Below are 25,413 nucleotides of genomic sequence, written 5' to 3' on the forward strand. Positions count from 1 at the left end.
CAGCACTTAAAATTTTAAATGGGAATTTTTAAAAATAAAATTCTAAATGGGATTTTTTTAAAAATAAAATATAAATGGGATTGTTTTTTTAAATTACTAAAAGGTAGTGTATAAATTTCAGGTAGAAAACAGGGCAAAGCTAAGCTAGCTGACATAGTCCCATTGAATCAGCTCACACAAAAAATAGGTCATGACAAAAAGCAAATTTTTCTATCAAGACGGTAAACATCTTGAAATGAAATTGAGTGCAGATTGAGTGTTGAACAGTAAAATCCAGTGATCAAGAAGGTGTTCATGAGTAAGTTTGTTGCACCAAAACTGAAACTTTGAAGAAAGAACCTGAGGTTTGGTAGAAGTCTGCATCTTTTAGAATCTGGTGGCACCATATCTGAAGACATGCTAATGTCATTACATTGAATTAACTGACATATAGAAAACCTTTTAAGAGTGGTATTGCATTGGAAAAGTAGTAGATCCAAGGCAGCCTTTCCTGAGCTCAGTCCTGAGCTCAGAGTAGCAGCACACTACTTTGTGTATCACTTCATTGATAGACTCATCTGGTGAAGTGCTGTGTATACAAGTGAAAGCCATCACACCAAAGCACATCGAACCATTTTAATATTTACTCTCTTTATGAAAGAAACATACAGGAGAATGTGGGCGTGATATAGCAAGTCTTTCTGTCTCTAGGAAATCTTACAGTGGTATTTTGCCATCATGCACTGATGTGGAATTACCTTCCCGAACACTTGTGAGATCAGTTGAACTTTTTTTTTATGTGGTAATAACTAAGACTTCACTACGACCTGTCTGCTAAGACTGTGGGGTTTTTTCCTTAGTAGTGTTCTGAAACATTCTGTGGTACTGCCGTAATTTCTGTGATGAGAAAAAAGGGATAAGTTCATGTAAAAGTACTGTGTGCTAGGGAAACTTCTAGGGAAAATGTTGTGTATCATGAGTATCTTTTAAAATCATAACATGAGGCTGGGATGGTTTAGATGTTTTGGGTTGCTTGGGAAAGATGTCTCTTTTTTTTTTTTTTAATCTGCCTTTTAAGCATGTAGCAGGTGGGTTTGTGCTCTAAGGGAATAGAGGGCATTTATTGGAAAAACATTCATTTAATGGGTAGCGAGCTCTTCTCTTTATTTCTGACATGGATTGGTCTGTTGTCAATACACATCTTCATGGAGATTTCTCGTAGCAAGTGACAAAAAGAGAACAGCAATATTTGTGTAGTTATGCTGCAGAGGGGATATTTAGCTGTATTGATTTGATTGTTTCATATATTTCAATACTCAGATTTTCAAGTTGCTCAAGGTGAACCCAGAGGACTTCAGTCACTATATGCAGTTAATAACAGGTGAAATCCTAACTTTAGGGTTCATAGAGATGTAGGAAACATATGCAATTGGTTAAGTATTTTTAGTGAAAAGCTTCCTTTGAACAGCAAACTAATACATACTTGGATGTTTTGCTTTGTTGAACAGGTGGAATGATGAACCCTTTTCATTTGGATTTCCTTGCTGCTGTTGTCCCAGAATAGCTACAGTCATAAATATTTAGACTGGTTGGTGGTTTTAGTCATTACTTTGAGAAGCTGACAGTAACTGGTTTTGTTCAACGTGAGGATGTGAGGAACAAAACAGCAGTGGGAACTAAATGCCATATTCCCTTGCAGAGTTCAGTGGAGTTTTCAGTGAATACTTAACTGTGACTTCTGACAGAAACTGTGTCATACTCTCACCTTGACAAGTTTAAAAATTGATAGTGTTTTCAAAAAGAACTGAGTTTTGTAATGTTCTGATTGCATTTCTGAAAGCTAAGTGAAAAGAAATTAGAAATGACTGATTGAAGGAATGTAAATGGAACAACTGTGTATCTGCTTGTCTGGTGCATAAAATCCACATTCATTTTAGGGCTGTCTTGGGTAATCAAACATTCCTGCATTAACAATGAGGGGATGCTGCAGATATGTTATATGAAGGCAGAAAAGATAAAATAAAAGCCTCCCTTACTTTTCCCTTGTGAGGAACAGAGACTGTAGCACTGAATTACATGGCACAGGAATATATAGAAAAATTAGTCTGTGCCCTTTTTTCACTGGGAACGTGGAAATCTATCCTAAGCATGAGTTAATTAGCTGGTTCGTGCTTAGTTCAGCATGTGATGCTATGGAAAATATGAAATAAATTAATCTGATTGCATATAGTACTTAAGCCTTAAGCCACCCTGGCCCTCCCAGGCCAGCAAGCACTTCAGATTGAAATCTCAATATATTTGTGACAAAGGCTATAGAATGTAGGCCAGAATCAAGAGCTGAGCTGGTGCATTTTCTTGTCATACTGAGTTCATGTGCAAAGCAGTCCTAAAAACAGCCCTCATTGGCCTTTGGCATAGGCCAGGTGTTATAAATGAGGCATCCAGACACTTTTAGAAGCTTCCAGATCTTGATGGATTCCTGAGCTCCAGATTGTCAGGTACTAATACCTGTTCTCTCCTCACATGTATATTCAAAAATGCCTTTAAAGTGTTTGAAAATCAGTGTCATTTGAGAGATGCTGTTGTGTATTTGATCTCTTAGTTAAAATTGCAGAGCAAAAAGGTGGGGAAGGGTTCACCAGTTAGAACTTCAGATGAGTGTGCTAACTTTTGTAAGCCATTAACTACAAGGTAACTAGTCATCTACAATGCCTCTACATTATTGATAATGTTATCTTTGTTTAAGGCTCTACATTTCTATGAATCACAGGACTCAGAAAACTTAGTGTAGTATTTACCCCTGAAACTGTCATGGAAGCCTAGACACTTTTAGGATTAAGTGTTACACCACTCAGAGAGGACAGAAAAAGAGTTATATGTGATTGAAACTGTTGAACTGACATGAGTTCTAGCAGGGCCTGAATTTTCTATGGAGAATGTCTGAAACCTAAATTAGTTTTTAAAAAACACTCTTTATTATTGGGCCAGATGATACTGAAGGAAAACATTTATTTCTGGAGTATGCTCAGAAAAAAATAAAGGTGTATATCCTTTCCCCTGAGAAGGCCAATTACTCTGGAAATCAGAAATGTGAAAAAAGTAATGCAGTGAAATTCATTGACTTCTTGCTTTTCAAAGGAACATTATGTAATTAGTATATACATAATTTGTGTCAGGAGTGATGATAGTAACCAGCAATGAATAATTAAGTTCCCAATTCTTTGGTTGATGGATTCATGTAAGTTGAGGCTGTGTAAAGGTTTTCGTTTTGATTCGTGGAGGGTACCATGTAGATGCTACACATTCAAATTACAGAAAAAAAAAACCCTTTTGGCTAAATAAGCAAGCAGTCTTTTAACCATTGTCAGACCAATTTACTTTGTGCTTTTTGTTTTGTGTATATGATTTCACAAATCATTTCAATGTCCTTAAATGATGTTCTGAAAACTTACTTTTAGGAAATACCTTAGTATGAGGTACCACTGTGTACCTCAGCTTTTCTAGCCAGCTGCCTTTAAGCATCCCCAATAACTTAGAATTGGGAGAATGGGGAGACCGTGGTACTGCCCTTATACAATGTGTTTTCTTCAGTATTTCTAGCTTTGGTTTAGATAAACATTCTTACCATCTCAAATAACTGTATTTTATTTTCAAAAGATTTAAGAAAGTACTGGAAATAATAGGTAAAGCCCTAGCAGCCACTGAAGAACTCGTCTTAAGTGCTAAGTGTACTACTGGATTTGGTACCAAACAATTTGTCCTTTGGCTACTCTGAGAAATTAGCTGTAAATAAAGATGGGCTTTGACAATGCTGAAATAACTCCATAAAAAACTGTGGGGCTGGAGGATAGTGCACTTTCAGGGCACTGCCTGCCGTGAAGGAAAGAGCTTTGAGCACACTGCCTGCTTGCATGTTTTCCTGATAAATAGGAGAGCTTACTGCCTTTTCCTAGCAGCCTGAAAACCAGAGAGAAAGCAGCCAAGAAAACAAGAAATGCAGCTACTTTTGCTGGCCCAGCACAAGTTAACCGCAGCTTGCTCCCTTGGCTCCTTGTTGCCATGACTGTGACCTCTTACTGCAGTTTCAGGAAGGAATCTCGGCGTGACAAGCTTGGGGTGCGGTGAGACAAAGGGTTTCTGCAGAGCTACCCTGCACTGCATGTGGCCACAGAGTAGCAAGCCATGGTCTCAGTGGCACAGCCATGATATCTAAGTGAAGAATAATCCTAATTATTCTGATTTTCCTTAAAAATGTGGTATGGGAATCAGTGATGTAAAGGTGGCTCTTCTACAGGGCTTTCTAGATATGCATATATATGCTTCATTCATCTTAGACAAAGGAAAATGGAATTTCACAAGACTGAAAGAGAAAACTATTTCTAATTTTGTAATTCTTTACAATGAATTGTAAAGAATTCATTTCTTTACAATGAATGCCTAGCCCTTTCTAAATGACTGGTAAATCAGTTCCCAGCCTTGACTTCAAAAAGATGATGAAAGTCAAAATGGAAGCCAGCATCCACTGAAGTCTCATAAGTTTCGGGTGTTTGATCTTTTTTTTTTTTTAAGATAATACTTCCAATCTAAATATTACTGTAATTAGTCATCCTTGACTACCCAGTCCAAATGATCTGTATGCCCTTTTACATTGGGAATGAGGATGCAGTCTTGGACACAAACTCAAAGTGAAGCTCTGATTCATGATCTGGATTCAGAATGAGACAATATAGTTTGTTTTAACAGTGCTTTTCAAATTTTATAGAGAGTTTACCTAGTCATCTTCTTTCTTGATGTTATTAGTTTGTTTCTCTGGGATTGGTTTGTTGGTTTGGCGGGGAGTGGGCAGGTATGCTGAGGAAGATTGTGGGAATAGGGGAATCACACTGGGAAGAGATTTGTCTACAGTTCCTCACTGTTATCACTTGCTTGGTATTTGATTCATGTTTTGTTTACATGCACAGTTAGTATTTCAGAGATGTGTGGTAATTGCTGGCATAATGCACAAAAGATGAAGCACTTTCTCTATTGGAAGAGCGTACTGTGTGTATGGATCAGGGATTTAATAGAGCTGCTTCCTGTCAGCTGGCATAAAACTGACCCAGTGAGGACATGTTAAAAATTATGGAGAGAAGATGAGGAGGAAGTGGCAGGAACCAAACAGTACTGCTCCTGCTCTCCTTCCTACCTGTTTGAAATGTACCTTCAAACAGTGACAGTATCAGCTAAGACATTGGTGTCATTGAGCCTTCTTATTATTGTGAAGGAATTCATATTAATATATATACTCCATACATTGTCCTTTCCATCAAATTTAATTTTTGACAAGTGTGAGCATGCCTGTCTTATGCTGATACTTTTTTCCTATCTTCTTTCTTTCTCTCTCTTTTCTCTCCTTTTGGTTCACTGTGTTCACTGACGGGTGGATTACTCATAGAACCTTCTCCACTATAATTTATGTTTATCTGAAAATAGGAACTGCAGTTCTTCAGTAATAATAAACTCCTCTATCTAAACAGTCTCTATTTCAATTCACTGCCTTCGTTTTCTTCATGTCCTGTCATTTTTTTCATTTGCTGCTGCTGTTAATCTGACATCCTTTGCTCCAAAAAAAAATGTGTTTTATTTACAGGGCACAGCATTTGGAAGTGCTCCTGTACCTTCTCGCAGGCAATTATGTGAGTCTCTTAAATTCCGCTCTGTGTTGTAAAGATGACTATGTGTTCATGTGCTGTAGCATGGCATGCCAAACTAGAGTTAATGCCCTGAGGTCAATATTCAACCGCTGGTGTTGTATATTGCCTGTAATGTGTGTGTAGCTAACAGCTTCTATTGACCCCTTCTTTATTTCTTTGTTGGGTTTTGTTTAACACATCATGAAATGGGGCTGTGCTGTGCACTATAGACTTGCAAGAAGGGAAGAAAATACCATAATGACTCAAAGTCTGGAGGGGAATAAGAATGATGTTATCCGTTCATGTGTGCAACATAGTAGAGAGTAGCATTGTTAAAACTAAAGAATCTCTTTTTCCTATTCTTCAAATTAATGTCTCCATTGCACAGACCAAAAAAAAAAAAAATCTGGACCTCAAGAAACAAAGAAATGGAAAATCAAACAATGTGGTGTAAGACAAACATTACAGTTGTATTTCTTACAGGACTTTCCTTCTAATTAATTTGAAGAACAAGTCCATCCGCTGAGTTGGGGAGAAAAGGGAACTTCTAGAAAGGGATCTCATTCTTTTTTTTTTCTTAAATTCATTGGAATTATTGACAATGAATAATTTTTCTTTTAAATTAAAATAAATTCCCCTTGTCATCCACCAAAACCCCAAGAAATCACAAACAAAATGTGCTATATATTTTTAAAAAGAAAAAAAAAAGAGAAAGGCTTGCATTCTAATTCCAGATGTTCTCTCTGCTGCATTAACAGTGTTTGTGTGTGTGTGTATACTGAATATATAGATCCTCAGAATACCATCAGACTTTGAGATGAGGACTTTCTCACATTCCTTGAGTTATTTGTCTTTCTCCTCCTACCTTGAGTTAATGTCCATCCTAAAGACATTGGTGTCTTCCATATGCATATAATGAGCTACAGCCATGCACTGCATTATTATGATTGCTGTGCACTGCATCACGCCGCTGAATGTCAAACAGATTCATTATAATATAACATTACAGGCTTATTCATAAATACAGTGCAGTTTGACTGATGCTTCATTGTTGGCAGTCTTGAAACATGTTGCTTGCGTAAATTCACTGGTGCTGCTCTTGTGTATTCCTAGGAAAACATATGGCGTTTGTCTATGAGTGTGGGTCTTGCAAAAGTAACAAAAAATATGGTCTGTATATGACTGTCCTTTCTTTTGTGCAATTAACTAAGACGTTCCTATCTGGGTATTCCTGGGTATATCTAAGGGAGGAAAAAAGTGCCAAGATGTAACAACCTTCATGAAATATAATTGTGCTTCTATTACAGTTATTTAAGGTATGGTGGAAAGAATTAATATTCTCATTGTGTCCTTCAGAAAAACAATGCTGAAGTTATTTTTCATCCATTATGTATGTCACTTAGCAGTCTGCTGAAATGAAAATTTAAATTTCTGGCTGGCTTACTCGCATTTAAATTAGTCCTGCTACTGATTTATATGATTAACAATCTCAGTGAAGACTTTGGAAACACACTGAAACAGTAACATGCTTTAACATGCTTAGTTATAAATAACCAGCATGTTCACTGTTGACAACTTCCTTCCTTGTATGGAGCTCCTGTTTGAGGTGAATGATGAAGTGTCACTGAATGAAGTGTCTGGGATTTGAACATAAGGGAAGGTGTGGGAAGCGCAGAAAATGTTTTATCTGGCAAAGATGGGTTAAAATTTGTGGAACAAAATGAAGATGCAGAGCTCTGAAATACACAGAGTAGTGGATAAATGGTTGGGTTAAATATGTGGATGTGTAGGCTGGAAGAAGTGGTCAGAATTTCCACTCTCTCTTGATGAAATAAGCGTAAACATTGCTGAAAGGGTGAGTTGTGAGAAGTAAGTTTAAAGCAGCATATATAGAATGTGTCAATGTGTCAATGGCTTAACTGTGAAGCAAAAGGAAACAAAGAACCCCACGTAAATAAGGGAACTCATAATATCCAGGTGAATTATTTCAGCCAGCTCTTTCCTTTGGTTATGTGTTCTGGTAGGCAAAGATTATGTGGAGCTATGAATGCATTGGGGTAAAGTTCTAACAGGAAGCTAACATTAGAGCTTGAACATCCTGAGCTTGTCTTCTATTTGTTGGGGATAACTGCTCTGGTCCTTGCAAAGCATTGGATGTTATTGTTCATGCACCAAAATGGGAAACAAGGATGTGTGGTAATCCAGAGCAGCAGTGCCACTGAATGAGTGTCATGTCCTATTACAGAGAAACTGAAAGGTAGCAGGAATCTTTTCTTCCAGGTGGTGTGACCAGTGATCCTACAGTAACTCTACTGCAATGGAAGAGGCAAGAATAATCTGATCTCAGTTCACGCAAGATGTTTTAGACTACAGGGCACTTATGGCTGCTTCACCTCCAGAGTGAGCAGGGGGAGCTCAGTGGTGGTGTTGGAAGTCACTGGGAAGTCACCTCTGGGCATCCAAAGCTGTCAAAGGCATTGAGTGGTGTCTGTGCCAGTGCTGTGTTATGACATTTCCTCTAGGGGCTCAAGGTCCAGAGGAGCTGCTGGTGAAATGTGGCAAAGCAGTGAGTGGTTGAGACTAAGATGCTGTTTATAAACCATTTTAAAATAAATATCTTCTATTCATGGGACATTTTAACACTCTGGCTATAAACTCTGAGACACTGGGTGTAATGATAGCTAATATATTATGATATGGGAGTTAAGAGTCCTTTCCACAAGATAAAAATGTGCCTTGTGAATTTGAATAAATTGCAACTTTGTTTCTGTTTTACAATAAAGGCACCACCAGGAGTGGGAAAAAAAGGAATGGACAATTCAAACTGACAAAAAATATGAGAGCATCTGTAATTAGCGACAAAATAAGATCCAAGGACAGAGGATAAACTGAATGGGGAGTCCAAGGTCAATATAGATGTCATTAGAAGTCTAATGATAGCTGTATGACAGAGCTTTGGTCATTGGAGTACTGCTGACCTAAAGGCAAAACACAGATTTACAAAATACAGTTATGACTAAATAAAATGTTGTATCAAAACAAAATGCAGCTGCAGATTTTTTGGCAGAATTGCACTATAATTGCCTTAGGGAGAAGAGAGCCCTCATGTTTTCTCCTGTCGCTTCTTCATCACATGGAGTGGAAGCACAAAGTGAAATACATGAAGTAGGGTAAACCCCACAGTTCTCAAAACACACATGTTCGTTGCAAGATTTCCTTCCATCTGCACCCTTGTTCTGCAAAGGTACATGTTAGAGTCAGGGTTGTAGGTTTATATCCTGTGTTAAAGCATAGTGGATCTTGCACCGGATGACGAAGCTTTAACATTTTCCTATCTGTGGTCCTTTTTGTAAGGACTTTATTCCAAATATTTTTCCTTATTTGACCTGAAATGTCCTCAAACTGAAAGTAATTACTAATTGAATGTGATAGTGGTAGTAGGTTTTTAAAGAATATATTATAATTTACATGTAATTTGGGAAATGAAAAATGCTTACCGGTTTTGATTAGCACTCTTTAGAAGAAGAAATCAATGGGAAAAAATATCACAGAAAGAGCCTTGCTATAATAGATGTTCCTGAAACAGAGTGGGAAGGCAACAAAAATCAATACATTTATGTGGTACCTGACAATCAACTGTACAGACAGAAAAAAAAAAATGGATCAGATGCTTGAAATAGGTGTATAATATCCAAAGAATTTCGTACCATCTAGTGATAAGGAAAGCGCCAGAATAGAATGCAGCTAAACTAACCTTCTAGGCTTGGAATTTCATACAATGAAAAATTAAAAATAAACCAACCTAATATCAAAATTAAGGGATTCTTAGTTGGTTCATAAATGGTACTTTAATGTTGCAATCTCACAAAGTTTAATTACTTGGGACAAATATAAACATGTCAGATTTTTAAATTGTGGTGATTTTAATTACAGCAGAAAATACGTAGAACTGAAATTATGAGAGTTAAGTTCCTAGTGTAGACAATTGTATGTGTTGACTGTAAGTTTTTGCAAAGCGCTTGAAAGCTTCCTTGGTCAAACAAAAAGACAAAACAAAAGACAAGACAAAATAAGATAAAATGCTGAGAAGTTAACTATTTTTTTGATTCATGGTGCATTGCAGAGGAAGAAGGATTTTTCAATGGAGTGGTTTTCTGATAAAGAGTAAAACCCAAGGTGGTTGTGGTAAATGTATAAGTTGTGAATGAAAAGAACTAAGATGATTTATTTCAGAATTTTAGCAAAATTCGTAGTGAATAGGCTAGCATACTAGTGAAAATAGAGTCTCTTAGGAAAAACTACTGGCAGTCATTTTCTTGTAGACTTGATCAAAATACATGGAGCTGTGATGTAAGTAGTAGTTTGGATAAAACGATGCTTTATAAAAGCGTATTAAAAATACCTGCATGTTTGTAAAGTCAGCATGGTAATAAAGGTTTATCTATCAGAATTCTCTTCTATGTAGGATAAAAATTGTAAGCATAGGAAAATAGGTCAGTGTATTTTGAGATTTATGAGGAGGTTTTACCCTCACAGAAGGGTGCAAAACTCTCCTTCCAACCATAGGCCAGATGTGAGTTCTCCAGACTGAACCTCTGACTAAGAAAATGCTGTAGAACATTAAGTTCAGATATATGCAGCTGGGATGTCCACAGATTCCATTGCTATTTGGCTAGAGCATAGAACTGTATCTGAGTAATTGTAAAAAAACTTCCATTACTTTTAATGGAAGTAATTCATTTTCAAGAAAATTAAACAACAGTATTAGAAATAAATTATGTAAATAGTAATAATCCTTAGTATCTATTGGTTTGGTTTTGGCTCGTAATTCTTTATTGTACTGTTTGAAAAAAAGGCCTGATCTGATAGTCAACTGCTAAATTCGATTAAAAATTCATCAGAAAATTATCTATTTAACTGAATAATCTTTTCATCAGGTTTTTTAACTCAGTAATATGTTCTTGGTGATTTAGGCTTACTGTAATGTAATCAAAAGTTATAGCCCTATTAACTCCACTGAATGTAAGATCATGCTCTGCTTTGGCAAAATGAGAAAATATATATTCTGAGAATTGTTTTATTAATATATTATTATTTTTAAGTCTTTCATTTGTGGGAGAGAATTCTAATTCTTTTAACAGCAGCTTCTGCTTTCATTCCTGTTTCCATGGAAACAAACATTAGCACAATGAAAATTTTTAAAAAGTGATTATTTTAAAACATTGACGACTGGAGATTTCATTTAGCAAATTTGGAACCCACTCATAAAAATCATAGAACTTACATAGAAGATGTAAAATAGAAATAGGAAGTTTTTATGTGATAGCTTAACATGTGGTTTTTATTTGCCTTTGTTTCTTCATTCCATGATTGAAAAGAAGGATAATTTTGTTATTCATTGGTTCATGCTTGATGAGGGAGAGTAGAATTTATTGGACTGCAATGTACAGTGGTGCATTGAAAGCCAGTTTGGTTTGCATACTTCATCTGACTATGGAAAAAGAAAACAAATACGTTGTTGTTGTCTTTCTGTGGCATTCTTGGCTGTCTTATCACTGAACATGCAAAAAATACCATAGTCATAATTTGATTAAAAATCAGATACTGTGTCCTCTTTAAATAGACTAGCCCTTCAAAAAATTAGTTTTTCATCTTCCAAATAAATAGTCTATCAGGGCGAGATCCACTAAATTCAGGCATGATCACTTCTTCTTGTCATGCTTTGAATTCATGGACTTGATTACACCTCAATCAAGGAAAAGCGGAGTATGGAAGCCGTGAGCTTGAAGAATTGTTTTCTGGTTTTTGTCTTTGCTTTTGCTGCCATTTATAGTGTGTAAAAATGAGATGCATTGTTTTGCACTTATTTTGAAAGTTAAAAGATGAAAACTGAGGTAATCTATTGAAATTAGGTAGGCTCTTGCTGAATAAATTTTAAACCACTAGGAGATTTTAAAAAGAAAGCATTCTCTGGGCTTCTTGAGCTGCCTCAAATTCCTGTAATTGAATGTTTCTGAAAATTTTCCCTTCAAAACCTCCATAAAATATCGTTCATTAGTAAAAATTTATTTTGAAGTAATTTCTGTATAAAACCCTTGAATATTTTGGGGGTTTGTAAACTGTCTCTTCCCATGAAAATTAGCAGAAATGGCAGTTTCTAACAGATGAAGTTTACATGCTAAGGGTTTTTTTTTTTCATTTTTCTTAGTAATTTCTGTGGTGGCTCTGTTTGTGGTCAATACAAAATGGAAGAAAGTCTGTAGGATCTCTTCCCCTCTAGGATCTCAGAAAAAAATATGTAATTAAAATTACTAGTAACTCCTTTCCTGAAGACTGAGCTTTATATTTTCTACAGAAATTCATTAAACTTGTCCATGAACAGGGAATTGACAGTTCCTTATCTCTAGTGCTGTAATTTGTGTCTGTCACAAACAGAAGGCAGTGAAGGATAATGTCCAGAAACCCCTTCCAGCCAAGGCTTCTCTGACTCTCTAATTTGGGAAGCACTTCTGTGGATGGAAAGAAGGGAAAAAATGCGCAGTCTCTGAAGCTGCATCTTTCTTTCAAGTTTATATTCTGTTTTCCAATTCATGTGCAGTTAATCTAAGAAACTTTAGCTACTAAACCTGGTAATTTATCTTTTTAAGTGGCTAATGATTGCTTTCAAGTTTTCCAAATGAGATTGACTTTTCCAAGTGGTGGTGCATTTTTTAATTCTAAAAATAAGGTTAACACAGTAAATAATTCTTCAATTAAAGTAATATTTAATTTTAGACCTAACAAAATATTTCTGATTGATCTGATCACTTTAAGTCAGGCATCAAACTGAAGAGTCCCTTATTCGCTTAACTGAATTTTGAGTAATGAAATTGAATCTCCGATAGATCTCCTTCAGGAGTAAACTCAGAGTTTCATTTATTCTGAATAAATTACATCTCAAAGTAATCCTATTTCTGATTAGTCAATTATCTAAAATCTGACAGTGATTCTTTTTCTTTTTTTTTTTTAGATCTATATTTGAATTGTAATGACTTATCAGTGTAGCCATATGATAACTTATGCTTTGTCGGTGGAGTAATTTCCATCATTCAGTGCTTCCCCTTTGCCCACTGTAATAGCACTGCTGTTCCTGGACTTTTCCACACACACAGAAAAATCCTTCCCTTTCTCCAGTGACCATCTACTGTGCTACAATAATAGTGATATGTACTTTCAGATTGCCTAATGATAAATTTTGTTGTGAAAAATTTTTCCTACTACCTGCTTAGTTGTTCATTTTTTTGTAAATATTCTGTTGATCACATAGTTATCAGATGTTTATATAAGAAAAGAGTCAGGAAAATGAAGAAAAATTACTTGCTTTATGTCATTAATGAGAGTAATAGGGTAGAAGAGTACATACCAATTCAAAATAAGGCTTCCAGTGAAAGAAACTGATAAAGATGTGATGGAGTGAATGTGAGCAGTGAACATTCATCTCAGAAAATGTGAAACCTGCAGCTAAAAGACTTTCTCAGGACTGTCGGAGACTTCATGGCTTTAGATACCAGTCTTCTCATTGATGCTGGAGCAGACTTGAGCAAAGCAGTCTCAGGCAGAATTAAAACTAAGGAACATATTTGCCCATGTTTTTCTGATTTAGAGTATGTGCAGTCATGAAAAAAAGTTATTCCAAGATGTGAGGAAATACAAAATCATTTTGTGATGACTTACAGCCTAGACACTTGTATTTTAGTCACCTTGGGTGACATTCAGCATTTACAATTATAGAGACTGCATTTGCTTTTTTGATTAATCATTGTGATGGATAGTGCTTTTCTTTCATATGTAGTCAAATGAAAAACTGTTGTATTCTTTGTTTCAGTCAGTAGTTCTGTCTTCAGAGTATTAATGAAATTTGGGACTGCTGAAGATGGTTATTTAAATTACTGAAAGGCTTAACAGGCAAGTCAGTATTAAAAAGTTCCCAAGCCATTGCCATTAGCTTGCATTAAATGCAGTGGGGAAATTCTGTGGAACTACACTTCCTGCCACACTGCTGTTTGTTGTATATGTGACCAGAGATATCATGAATGTGTTTTGCTTGGCATTGCTACAGATGTGTATAGGCTGAATAATAAACAATGGCATTTGTTATTCTTCTGATACAGCTATTGAACCATTTAACAGTTTTCTGTATTGTATTTAAATCCATTAAATAGATTAAAAAAGCACTACCTTTAATCAACATAGCATGACTTTTTGTCCCAGATTTTCCATCTGAGATTTTGCAAGCGTTATTATTGCAATCTCTTTTGCATTTTATTAGTAGTGGAAAAAGCAAACCGACAGACATTTTGCTTCAGATGGTTAAAGAGAGTTAAATGTTGGAGTAAAAATATTCACCATTTCTCTGTGTCATACAGGCATGTATGTGAATGCACCCTTTTGCTGTTCTCTTCCTCACAGACAAGAGACAGTCTGTACCTTTCTATAGAGCAGCTACACAAACAATCCACTCTGTTGTTTTCCCATAAACACCATGGATTTTATATGCTTCATAGACCACTAATTAGAATTACTTTTTTTTAATGTGATGGAGCAAGACATTGCTAATGCTAGAATTATCTATGGGTATTTATCAAGTTCATCCATACGAACTGTAAATACAATTAATGTGGTATGGTTTACTAAAAATAAACATTTGGCATCATACAGTTTTAAGCAGCATTATATATAATACTTTTAATATCACCTCAATTTATTCCTTGTCCAGTTATTTTTCTAAGAAGATTTGCCTCCTTTTCATCCATTCATTTCTAACATCTGCAAAGTATCTGCTGCTTTGCTTTTATAGAAAATTCAATTCATTATTGTCATTTGGTCATGCTGCTGAAGTTCAAACACACAGGAAAAGAATGAGAGGCTTTTATATGCCTTGTTAGAGTCATCTATTGTTGGGAAATAAATATCTGCTGAATGTTTTCTGGAAATTATTTCAAGCATTTGTTATAAGAAAATACAATAAAAGCAGTATAGAAAACCTCGTTAAGCTTTTCTATAAAGCAACAATAATTTTTACATTCCTTCTCTTCAACATGAATAATTGCCTCAGTTTGGTTGTTAGAATAGCATATTATATGAACTTTGCTTCTTCCAGAATTTTATTTAAAAAATAAGTAATATTGTTGACATTTCCCTGTGTATCAGATCTTCGGGGTTTTAAAAGACCAAAGAAAAGAGATGTAAAAATGAACATAGTAAAAGTGAACTCTACCATAGATAATAAAGATATATGGAGGTTTTATTACTTACTTTAAAATTACATGTTTTGGCAGTGAAAAATCTTATCCTCTGTACTAACAGTATAGCTGAAGAAACCCACTGGTAATTCCCAAGTGGAAAGAATTGTTCCGTTTCCCTTGTGGGGTCTGTCATACCTCTACCACAGTCTCCTGCCAGCTCTCTGGGGATGACTCTGGACCTAGACTAGCAAACCAGAAAGTAGAAATGCTCCATGACTTGTATTGTGTAAGTCATAAAGGTCCCCTCTCCTTCTCTAGCAAAAGGATGCAGTATGTCATGGTTTTACAGGTAAGAACTGTAAGGAGAGTTAACAGAGGCCATTATTGGTTAGGATAGTGAGTACATGCATGAAGTTGGCCTCATGCTAGCATTGACTATTTTACTCATCAGATTATCATCATTACCCCTGGGCTGCTTATATTTGGTTTTATGTGTAGGATCAGACATTGAAATTTTGGGATCAGGCACTTAAGCTAACTGAAGCATGACTCCAAACAAGCAAAATGCCGTCATGCATGCAAACAGAGGTGTTTGGGAGGCAAGCACAGGCAGTGGTACAAAGGTGTGATTCACTAGCTAGACACAGAAACAGTCCAGAAGCACGAGTTCATGTCCTTGTGTATTTCTCCCAGGAAGACCAAGGCTGGATCAGCTCGCACTTGTCATGGGTTTATGTACAGAACAATCCCTACTGTTCCAGCGTCATCATGTGTCCCTGCCTGCTTCTGGGCTGTCCTTTGAACACAACCAGTTCTTGCTGGCTGTATTGTATCTCCTATAACATCAAAAATAGTTCCTGGTGTGAAAAGCCTTATTATTCTATTCATTCATAGTGGTTTTTTTCAAAAAGAAATAAAAATCTGTGGAGGTTGAGAAAAGAGACAATACTACTGTGGGATCAACTTGCTCTGTACTTGTCAGTACGCATGGTTTTGTAATCCTCACATGCTTACAGTTTGTGTCTGAATTTCCACTCCGAGCTAATGCTTTTGTAGATAAAACTTTGACAGAGATGTTCAGTGTGTTGTGATTTTTTTTTCACTGCGGCTTGGAGAGATTTTGAAGTTCAAATTTATTTGGGTTTTGGCTAATTTGGCCATGTGCAGCTACTTGCTCCTACCTGAATGAATTATAATCAGTATAATATAAGCTATTTCTAATATTCATTAGAAAGGGTTAAGGAGTCTTCCCATGAAAAAACCACAAGTTGAGGCCAAACAGTTTTGGTTTTTTTCTTTCATTTTTTGCTGGTGTCCAGGGCTGGTCTTGAGAAGGCAGAGTTCCCAGGTGATAAGCTCTGAGCTTGGAGATCTCTGTCACTTCGCCTTGTTTGGTTGCCCTCAACTGTGGCATGTATGGTGGTGTCTGCACATGGATGATGGTCTTGCCTACTGGTTTGTGATTGTATTAGTTTTACTTGCAGTCTAGCTGTTAGTTTAGCTTCACTGACTATGTGAACCCTTTCTTGGGCAATGAGCAGTGAGCATATACTGACTGGATTCACCAAAAGATTTCTGTTGGTCTGTTCACGTTCCCTGGCTGGAAAATTTCAAAGGATGACAATTATTTGGACTATATAAAGGATTATAAAGCTGGGCTGCTTTCACCTAACTGTAAACCCCTTTAGTTTTGTCTTTCAGCTGCAGTGATTGTTTGTAAGTTGAAAATTTTATCTAACCCTATGAAACAAGAGCCACTTACATATGCTGTTGTAATTAAAACAAAGCAAGTGTTCGTCTAGGTATGGCTGTCCTTTAACATAACATGAAAGATAGCTCATAATCCCCCTATTCTTCTTTTGGTCTTCTTTTGTCTCACATGGCAGGAGTTAATGATTCAGGTGTGTGAATAGGAGAAAGTGAGACTTTTCCTGTGTAGGACTAAATGGTTCTGTGTTCTTGGAGCAAGGGTGGAGGTGTTGCTACCCCGTGGGCGTTCTCTTGCCTCAGCACTAACCACACAGCAAGAGGATCAGGGCATTTAGGCATTTTGTGTTACAGTGAAGGAGTTTTATTAATTTATAAAACACTTAAAAAACCGTGGAAGATCTCACATCCAGCTGTGAAACTTGCCAGCAAGTTGCAGAGCCAAATGTTCTGTTAGGAGTAACAGAGCTGTTGCTTTCCTGAAAGCTTTGAGGATGCAATAATTTCATTTAGCTGACCAGGTCAAGTATGAGCATGGGTCTCACAATTTGAAAAATTATTTCTCTACTCATCTTTGTGAAGTAGAATCTGTCTTTGGATACAAAGACAATATCTTTTATTATTTATCGAGTATGATATTAAATATTATGTTTATGGTACTATAAATACTTCAGATATTTTTAAATGAATTGTCAAACACAGACTAAAGCAGGAATCACATCTGGACATTTTACAGTTCACTTTTACTTCAGTGCTAAAATTTAAATGCAATTTGTGCAATAAGTCATATGGAATGAAACAATAATGTGGAAAATACCCTGCAGTATTAATTTGTCTGCAAATTAATTTGAAGGAAAATTACTGAGTCTGAGTACTTCTGTGTGCCAAACGTGTGTTTCATGGCCGTAAGCACAGGATGCCTCACTCCAGATTCAGCATTCACTTTTACACTGAGCTATTACAAAAGCAACCACTGCAGGAAGATGGTTTTTTTTCCTAATGGATTTATAATGACATGGAACAAACATTCCCTAAAAATACCTCACTAAACAATTACAGGATGAGGTGCTATATTGTTGCAGTTTATCAGGTATACTGTTTAAGCAGTTGCCCTGATTCTGAATTAGGTGGAAAATAAAGAAAGACAAATATGAAGTAATTCTTCATATTGCTTATTTAGTAACAAACTATTTGAAGACTGATTTGGAATTTTTTTTTTCCTTTGAAAAACAACAGGCAGAAGGCAATTTAAATGCCGTAATTTATCCTTGATGGATGATGTATTTAAAGCAGCTCAAAGCAAATAATTTGAGCATGTAGCAATTAACATTCTGATCCCACTAAGGGAGCTGCATATGCTGACCCTCACCATCCAAATGTGGCTCTTAGCAGGTATGAGGTCTAGTGCTAGCTTCAGCTGCAAAGGGAAGTTACTGCACTTTCCTGTGCTGATTTGAAGTGAAATGCCAAATGAATCTACAAAGCTGTTTCTAGCCCATCCAGATTAAGGTAGCCAAGTCCTGTGCTGCAAAAAAGATCCACAAGCCTTTGGAAAGGCATGAAAGGAGTCATGACTCGGTGACATGTCACGCCTTGTCCTTCCTTAGTCTAAATAATATGAACTGAGTATTACCTAAACCATGATCTGTGTACGTCCTTGTCATTGCTGATGGTGTGGAGTCCCACCACAGGTACCTTGTGTTTCTCCTATTCTGTTTTTATTAATGCTTGGTGGAGAAGCATCAGTGGCAGCAGAGGGACTCTGCTGATTCCTTGAATGATTTCCTTGAGGACAGTACAGCTGTAGTACAAGTTTGTGGTGCAGAATGGCCTTTTGGCTCCCCTGGAATCAGCCACTGCCAAGGAAACAATGCAGGTCCCACCAGGTAAACAGAATAGTTCACAATCAGTAGTAGAAGTAAAACACAAAATGCATCATGTAGTTTTACACTCCCGGTTGAAATCAGTGATAAGAATGCAAATCTGTAAAACCAGAGAGAGTTGTTACAATCCCATTTCCAACACATACTTTGCAAAAGCTCCAGGGTGTTCACGTTACAAAATTTTGCATGCTGGTTTCACCTTGAGATCCTGATGTCAAAAGTATTACATGCTTATTTGTGCTTCAAGCAAACATTAAGAGCTTTTTTTCAGACTTAGCTTAAATTTTCCTTATTATTTTTTATCGGGTAGCCTTGGAGATTTTAATTTTGCTTTGAATTTTGTCTGGTCATTGTCCATTTAAGTGAATAGAATTATAAACTATAAATTTCTCAATGAGAAAATTTAAGCGCTTTGCTTTGTTGCTTTACCTGGACAGTGGAATGCTGATCCACTCATACCAATGATTTCAGTATTTGGTCCATTGACATTAATGGTTTTAGCTCTACCAGCATTTTAAGTTTTGGGGGATTGTTTATTTTTGCTTTTTTTTTTGCCAGTTAAATTTTTTCCTTGGTTGTTTGCATCTGTGGGGGTAATTTTGAAATGCTTGACGTTTACAAATATATATTTCACAGATTTGAAGTTACCTATCTTCTTAAGACCAACTGTGGCTCATAATAGGTAGTGTGATTAGACATGGTTATCTTCCCGTAATTTGGGATAGCTTATGATTTTAATTAAATTATGATGTATAGGATTGCTATTAATACACAGTTTATGCAATGACAGCATTGGGCAAGGACTGTTCTCTACCCAGATCAGTGAATTGCTAAATTGAAGGAGAGATACAAAGTATTCTTGTCCTCCTGATTTAGTTGAAGGGCTTCACCAAATCCTATACTAAGTAAATAATTCCTTTGAAGTATGAAGAGTAACACATTTAAAATAATGTATCAGATATAATTAATATTTGAGTCTTCACACTTTCAGTATACCTTACTAGGTTGTGCCCAGCCCTAGATCAGGCCAAAAAGTGAGACTAGTTGTATGACTTTTTGGGAAAGTCTGTTGAGATCAGAAATAATTTTGGTAGTTTCCCACTCCTTTATAAATCACTCTATGTAATCAGATGCCATTAAGCATACATTAACCTGTAGTCTTTTAATGGGATGAAAAGGGAGAAAAAAGATGAAAGACGTGTTTCATACCCTTGATGCAGATCTGTCTGAGAAAAGAGCCCACATAGGATTTGTGTGTTAGCAGTAGTCGTGTCACATCATATAAACCAAAATCTTACATTGAGCATTCCAATTAAACTAATTTTATAAAGTTGACTTAAGCCTTTGGTGGAAGAAATATTTCTGTTTGTCAGTGAAGCTTAAATAATTGACCCGAGGACTCTGTGTTTTTAGTTTTCTTGGTAATCCTACATAACTTTCAAGCCAGAGACTTAATATTCTCAAGAAAGTTCTCCTTCTTGCTGTGACTTATTTCAAGACAAGCTTTCTGTTGTACACAGCAATGTATTAAAGAATGCAGAATGATAATATGTATAAAAATTAAGGAATTCCTTTATTACTCTGTAAATAGAGTGTAAAATCTTTCCACCACATAAATATTTGTGAAATACACTTTCACCTATAATTTTAACCTGTTTAACCCTATCAGTACCTTTGTTGCCACTGTTATAATTAGAGATCAGAGCATTGCTTGGAGGACTGTATTCTGAGATTGAGACACCAGGCAAATATCAAAACCTTAAGCAACTATTTATGCTCAACTACTAATATTTGGGCTTGTCTGGATGGGTGTTAATTCCTGTGTGCAGATCTATTCTGGCTCATTGAGACCAGCATTAACTATTTTCTGACTGACTTCAAGTCATCTGATTAATTGTAACAGTTGCAGGGTGGAAATTATCTTGTTCTTTGTATTTTTGTACCAAACAAAGAGCTATTACATATCACTTTGCTTTCTTTCTTAAGTTGTTCTTGTATGTCTGAGTGTAGGGCAAATCCAGCAAAATCAGAAATAGGTTGTCTGCTTAGTCACCTTCCAGCTTCCACTTACCTTCCTCTAACAGGTCTTTTTAAGCAGTAGTATCCTCACTTTCAGGTATGCACTGTTTTTCTCCTCCCCCCTGCAAAACCCAAGAAAGGGAGTACATGTGTGTTTATTCAAACATAAGAGACCTCATAAACACAGTATTACTTTGACCATTCATCTATTTTCTTCCATTTGCTTTGGTTTGTTGTTTTAAATTTTATTTTATGTATTTGTTGTTTAAACCAGAAAATCCTCCAGGTATTATTTCAAGTTGTATGAAAAACTGTAAAATATCTGGGCTATACTGCTATATTGAATCCATAATGATTTAGGTGGTTATTTATTATAAATAACCAAATCTCTCACAGCATTCCCTCTGAGTGAAGCACACATGAGGTAGTATCTCTCAGGAGGTGATCCTGGAATAATTTGCTTATTTAAAAAGATAATGTTTGCATTCATTCTTGTAAGAGCTATAATATGAGAAGAATATAGGATAAAAGGCGAAAAAAAAATGTTGAAGGAGCACATTTTATTTGTTTTTTTTTTTAAGCTGACTCCTAAGAAATGGCTCTGTTTTAATTTAGAAAACCTCGGTGTCTGGGGAACATCATTATATGTGATATATGAACTTTAATACAAGAAAATTGTGGGTTCATATACAATACAGTCATTAGGTGATACTCAGATAACATTGCTTAAGTGCTCAAAGGCTTCAAAGTCAATGCCAATCATTGAATCCTGGAGTGAACTTGATAAACTGCTGGGTTCTTCATCTGTGCAAAGCAATACAGATTGCTGGCACTATTGATTTTAATCCTGAAAAACAGAACGATGATCTCTCAGGGGAGCTTGCCCTTTTAAATAGCAATGTGAGCATCGAAATTACACCTTTATTTAATATTAGTTCTTGAAGGGAGACTGCACAAGAGAAGTAGCATTTATTCCCTGTTTGAATCAAGGTACTGTGTCGTAGGTGGCATCATGTTCAACAACAGTTTTTTAAGTCCATGAAAGGCTCCACAGACACAGCAAAATTCAAATCACAACCAACAGCTAAGAGTTTCAGATGTGCATTCATGTGTTTATGTGAGTGGAACACTAACTTGATACTTCTGAGGCAGAGAAGATGTAGTAGCAAGAGGGTGCAGTAAGATGGTGTGTAAGGAGAAAAGAAACGAGAAGATAATACATGTTTCATTCACTATGGAGAAAAGAAGCAAATAATTACTTTATGATTGTGTGCTACTAGATATAACTGAGATCCTTCTAGGAGAAAAGGAAAGAGGAATATCTGGGAAGCATTTACTCCAGTCATTTATTAAAAGCGTCAACGAACTATGCGCATATTGTTGTACACACAGGCAGCACTCATGATGAAACTATTCCTAAGGCATGTTGGTTTTCACAGAAGGTATTTTTGATAGTGAGCTTAGTAAGGATAATGAACTTCTTCAATTATAGAAGATAATAATCTCTGGGAAGATTTCTTTGAATACTGATCATCTTCTAGTGCTAGGTGTACCTGTTTAATGACTTTTGTTGTAGGTGCTGCAGGAGGATAGTAAGTCTCATCCAGGATATACAGTCACCAACAGTGTATTACAGTCAATTCCTCTGTGTTATTCAGGTAGTTCTTTAAAAATGTGATCTGTTTCCTTATAGGTGAATGTAGTACTTCCAGGACCAGAAGTTACTCAATATTAATTGTGTGTTTATTTGCTTAAGAGTACATAATTTGCAGGTTTTAGATTGAGCTGTAGGGTGACAAAAAACTAAATAGCACCTGAAGTTTCATTATTTTTCATCACCACCAAATTTTAGTTTGTACAGCTGGGGGCTAAATATGGATTTTAATTTCCATTTTGTAGTAGCTTTTATCAGTTCTCAGCTGGTAAATGCAGCAAGTGCTCTTAATTGGAAAAGGATGTTTTGTTCTAGGCTGATCAGGGTAACATGATTTGTACTTCTCCCTTTCACAGAGGAATTCCTGTGAAGGATTAAACATCTCTACCGAGTTGTTAAGCCTGAAGAGTTCAGGATATTCCTTACCCCTCAGTATTAATCCAATTAGTCTATCCGTAGCAGAGAGAGACAAATGAATAACTGTGTGCCCTGCTCCTGCTGTGCTGTAGGACGCAGTTCTGCACCTTCACGTGTAGACAGTGTGTGTGTGTGTGTATAAAGCATCCCTAATATTGTTTCCTCTGTTTCATGGTTTTCCTAACCCCATTATGAAAATTTCTCATCTTAGAGACTAGAATTTGAGGAGAAAGTTATTCCCAGACAGGCTATAGCCTCATCATTTGATTGCATCTGGGGAATAAAGCAAAGCACATGTGGAGGATGAGAGATAAGGTGCTGTGGAAACCAGTGGCTGGGTCAGTTAATGTGCAGAAAGAATACTGCTCATCAGCATGTTCAATTGAGCATTAAAGTGTTAAGTGATGGTAACAGGCACTTTAATATTCACAGTGCCAGGCATTGCCTGGACATGAAGGAAGAATACGGGAGGACCAAATGGCGTAGTCGGGGCCCAGAGCTGAGCTGGCTCGCTTTGAGGCTCTGTCTTCGTGCATGTGGAAGACTGTGTCTGACTCACAAAGGAGTGAGTCCAGCCCTGTACAATTATAAAGTAAGGACAATTTTGTAGTCTCTAACTTTCAGAATATTGTGGTCTTTTGGAAGAAGCTTTTCATTACATTCCAGCAAATTTACTATAGGTGGAGGTAGTGTTAAGAGATGAAAAAATTTGACTACAAAAATGAAATACAAAATTTGGAGATGAGATACTGCATTATAATGAACAATGAGAAACAAACTTCTCATCTTTCTTTTTTAAGTTAATTTCAACTGTAGTACCTTATCAAACAAAAGAAAGATGCTGCAATATTTTTATAAAAAATTAGAGGCCTCTTGAATTTTTACATTGGTCGGAGAGTGCCAGGACCAGGTTTCTCAGAGGAAGCACAAGGAAACAGAAGTTAACTTTTGCTAAAGTCAGTCCTGAGATACAACCAAGACAGAGGAAAGGCCAGGGAGGTGAGCTGATGGACTACCCCGTGCCAGGAGAGGGGCATGAGCTGGCTTCTGCTCCCCACACAGTGCTCTCAGAGATGCAAACGGAGCCTGTGTTTGTGTCCCCTGACATAAGTTGGTTTCAGGCACGCTGCTGCCCTCACTGCTGCGTCTGGGGAGATTAGGAGCACTAACATTTCTTTTACTTCATGGTCATCAAACACTAAGTCTTTCTTGTTTTTTCTCTCCACAAGTGGAGCTATATGTCTTGAAACACCTGGTGTGTTTGCGACTAGAATAATCATCACTTCTGAATGTAGTGGTTTAGTTCTTCATAAGAATACAGCTGGGAAATTTTGCCTTCTGATATTTGTGCTATGATTAATTAATCCCCAGGAATAATTTCTTGATTTTTGGTTCAACTCTTCATAAATCCATTAGTTATTTGTTTAAAATAAGAGCATGGGCTTGGAAGTACCTGATAGAATCTTTCCATAAAAAAAAAGGAACTGCCAGCTCCCTAATCAAATTCTGAATATGAATATGAACTAAATACTAAAGTGCAGTGTGTATTTCAATTTTGCAACCTGAATATTCAAGCCTTGCAGAAGTACTAACAGCTTAGCTTTTCGCCTGAAAGTCGAGAACTTTTTAGGTCAAGATTCAATTTCAAAACCACGTAATAACTTCATCGTGAATGCAGAAGGTAATGTGATAAAGTAATGGTTATATTTACAAATCAATAGTTTTCAGTGACAGCATTTCTTTGATTTGTTAAAAAATCCATTATTAGCAGGATGAGTATAATAAATTTCTTCTAAAATATTGAAAATACTAATTAATTACTGTAATAAATTACTTTCAAACTTACTGATAGAAGCAGTTATTGTAATGAGTTTTGCATCTTGAAATATAAATAATCCTTCCGTACAGAATGAAAAAAGCCCAGAAAGATAACCTTTTTGGTTGAATAGCCTTAAAAGAAGATTATAGATATATCATGTATTCTTATACAAAGAAGTCAGGAATGCAAAAGCATTCTGTACAAGATATCGATATTTCTTCATGTCTTGACTAGTTTTTGTGAGGGATTTAGTGACCTTTTTTATTTGGTTCCCTGTAGTTCTATCACACTTGTTTTTATTGGGTTTTTGTGCAAATAATTATAGGCTCTCTAAAAGCCATCAACTGAAATAATCTAAGTTGCACCCACGATATCCAAATTACTGAATAACATTTTCTTCCCGTGCTTGCACAACATGCGCATTAACTACCAGCACACTGCGCCTCTCGGAGGGGTAGATCACCCCCATCAGTTCCTGCCCGTTGTCAGTAGATGTTTGCACTACAGATTGCAGATAATTGAACTTATCATTGATGTTTCTTAATGTCAACACACTGCAATTCCATTGTCTTCTTCCATTGTTCCTGTCTTGAACAACACCGTGGGAAAGCATAAAGCAGACATTACTACTCTCTATGCTACGTTGACCAAATTCGAATAAACCCACTGCTGTAAAGTTTGTTAGATCTGTATTTTCTCAGACCCACAATGGAGTGTGTTTTCTAAGTATATGTCTGTTCAACAGGGTTCTTAATTTCACCCCATCACTTTTAAAAGCAAATTGTGGTAACCACAGGAAAAAGAAGCGAGGCTGGTCATAGTAGTGCTGTTCCTCCACATATTATCAGTGTATGGCTGTTTCATTATGGGTCATCAAAAACCCTAACCTGTATCTGGTATAGTTCCCTTAGATGCAGAAGTGGGCTTTTTTATTTTTTCTTGTCTCTAGTGCCACAGAGGAAGTTGGTATTTTGAATACGCCTGAGGGAAGGAAAATATTAGTAATTACATTTCTGAGCACTTATCATGTAAGTGAAGT

At 36.4% G+C, this 25,413-nt stretch overlaps 1 protein-coding gene across 17 annotated transcripts in view; it reads left to right on the forward strand.

Moving 5' to 3' along the window:
* The window catches only part of CCSER1 (coiled-coil serine rich protein 1), a 666,540-nt gene that overhangs the window by 540,229 nt on the left and 100,898 nt on the right, over window positions 1–25,413 (forward strand). Inside the window, exon 13 of one of the 17 annotated variants that reach the window (XM_069013071.1) lies at window positions 7,932–8,520. The exons of the other annotated variants lie outside the window; for them this stretch is intronic. Coding sequence (XP_068869172.1) covers window positions 7,932–7,940 — 9 coding nt within the window. The 3' untranslated portion in view covers window positions 7,941–8,520. Of the gene's footprint in view, window positions 1–7,931; window positions 8,521–25,413 lie in introns of those variants that run through there. 17 annotated transcript variants of the gene reach the window in all.

This window comes from Aphelocoma coerulescens, chromosome 4, assembly GCF_041296385.1.
Source record: "Aphelocoma coerulescens isolate FSJ_1873_10779 chromosome 4, UR_Acoe_1.0, whole genome shotgun sequence".
NCBI classification, from domain to species: Eukaryota; Metazoa; Chordata; class Aves; order Passeriformes; family Corvidae; genus Aphelocoma; species Aphelocoma coerulescens.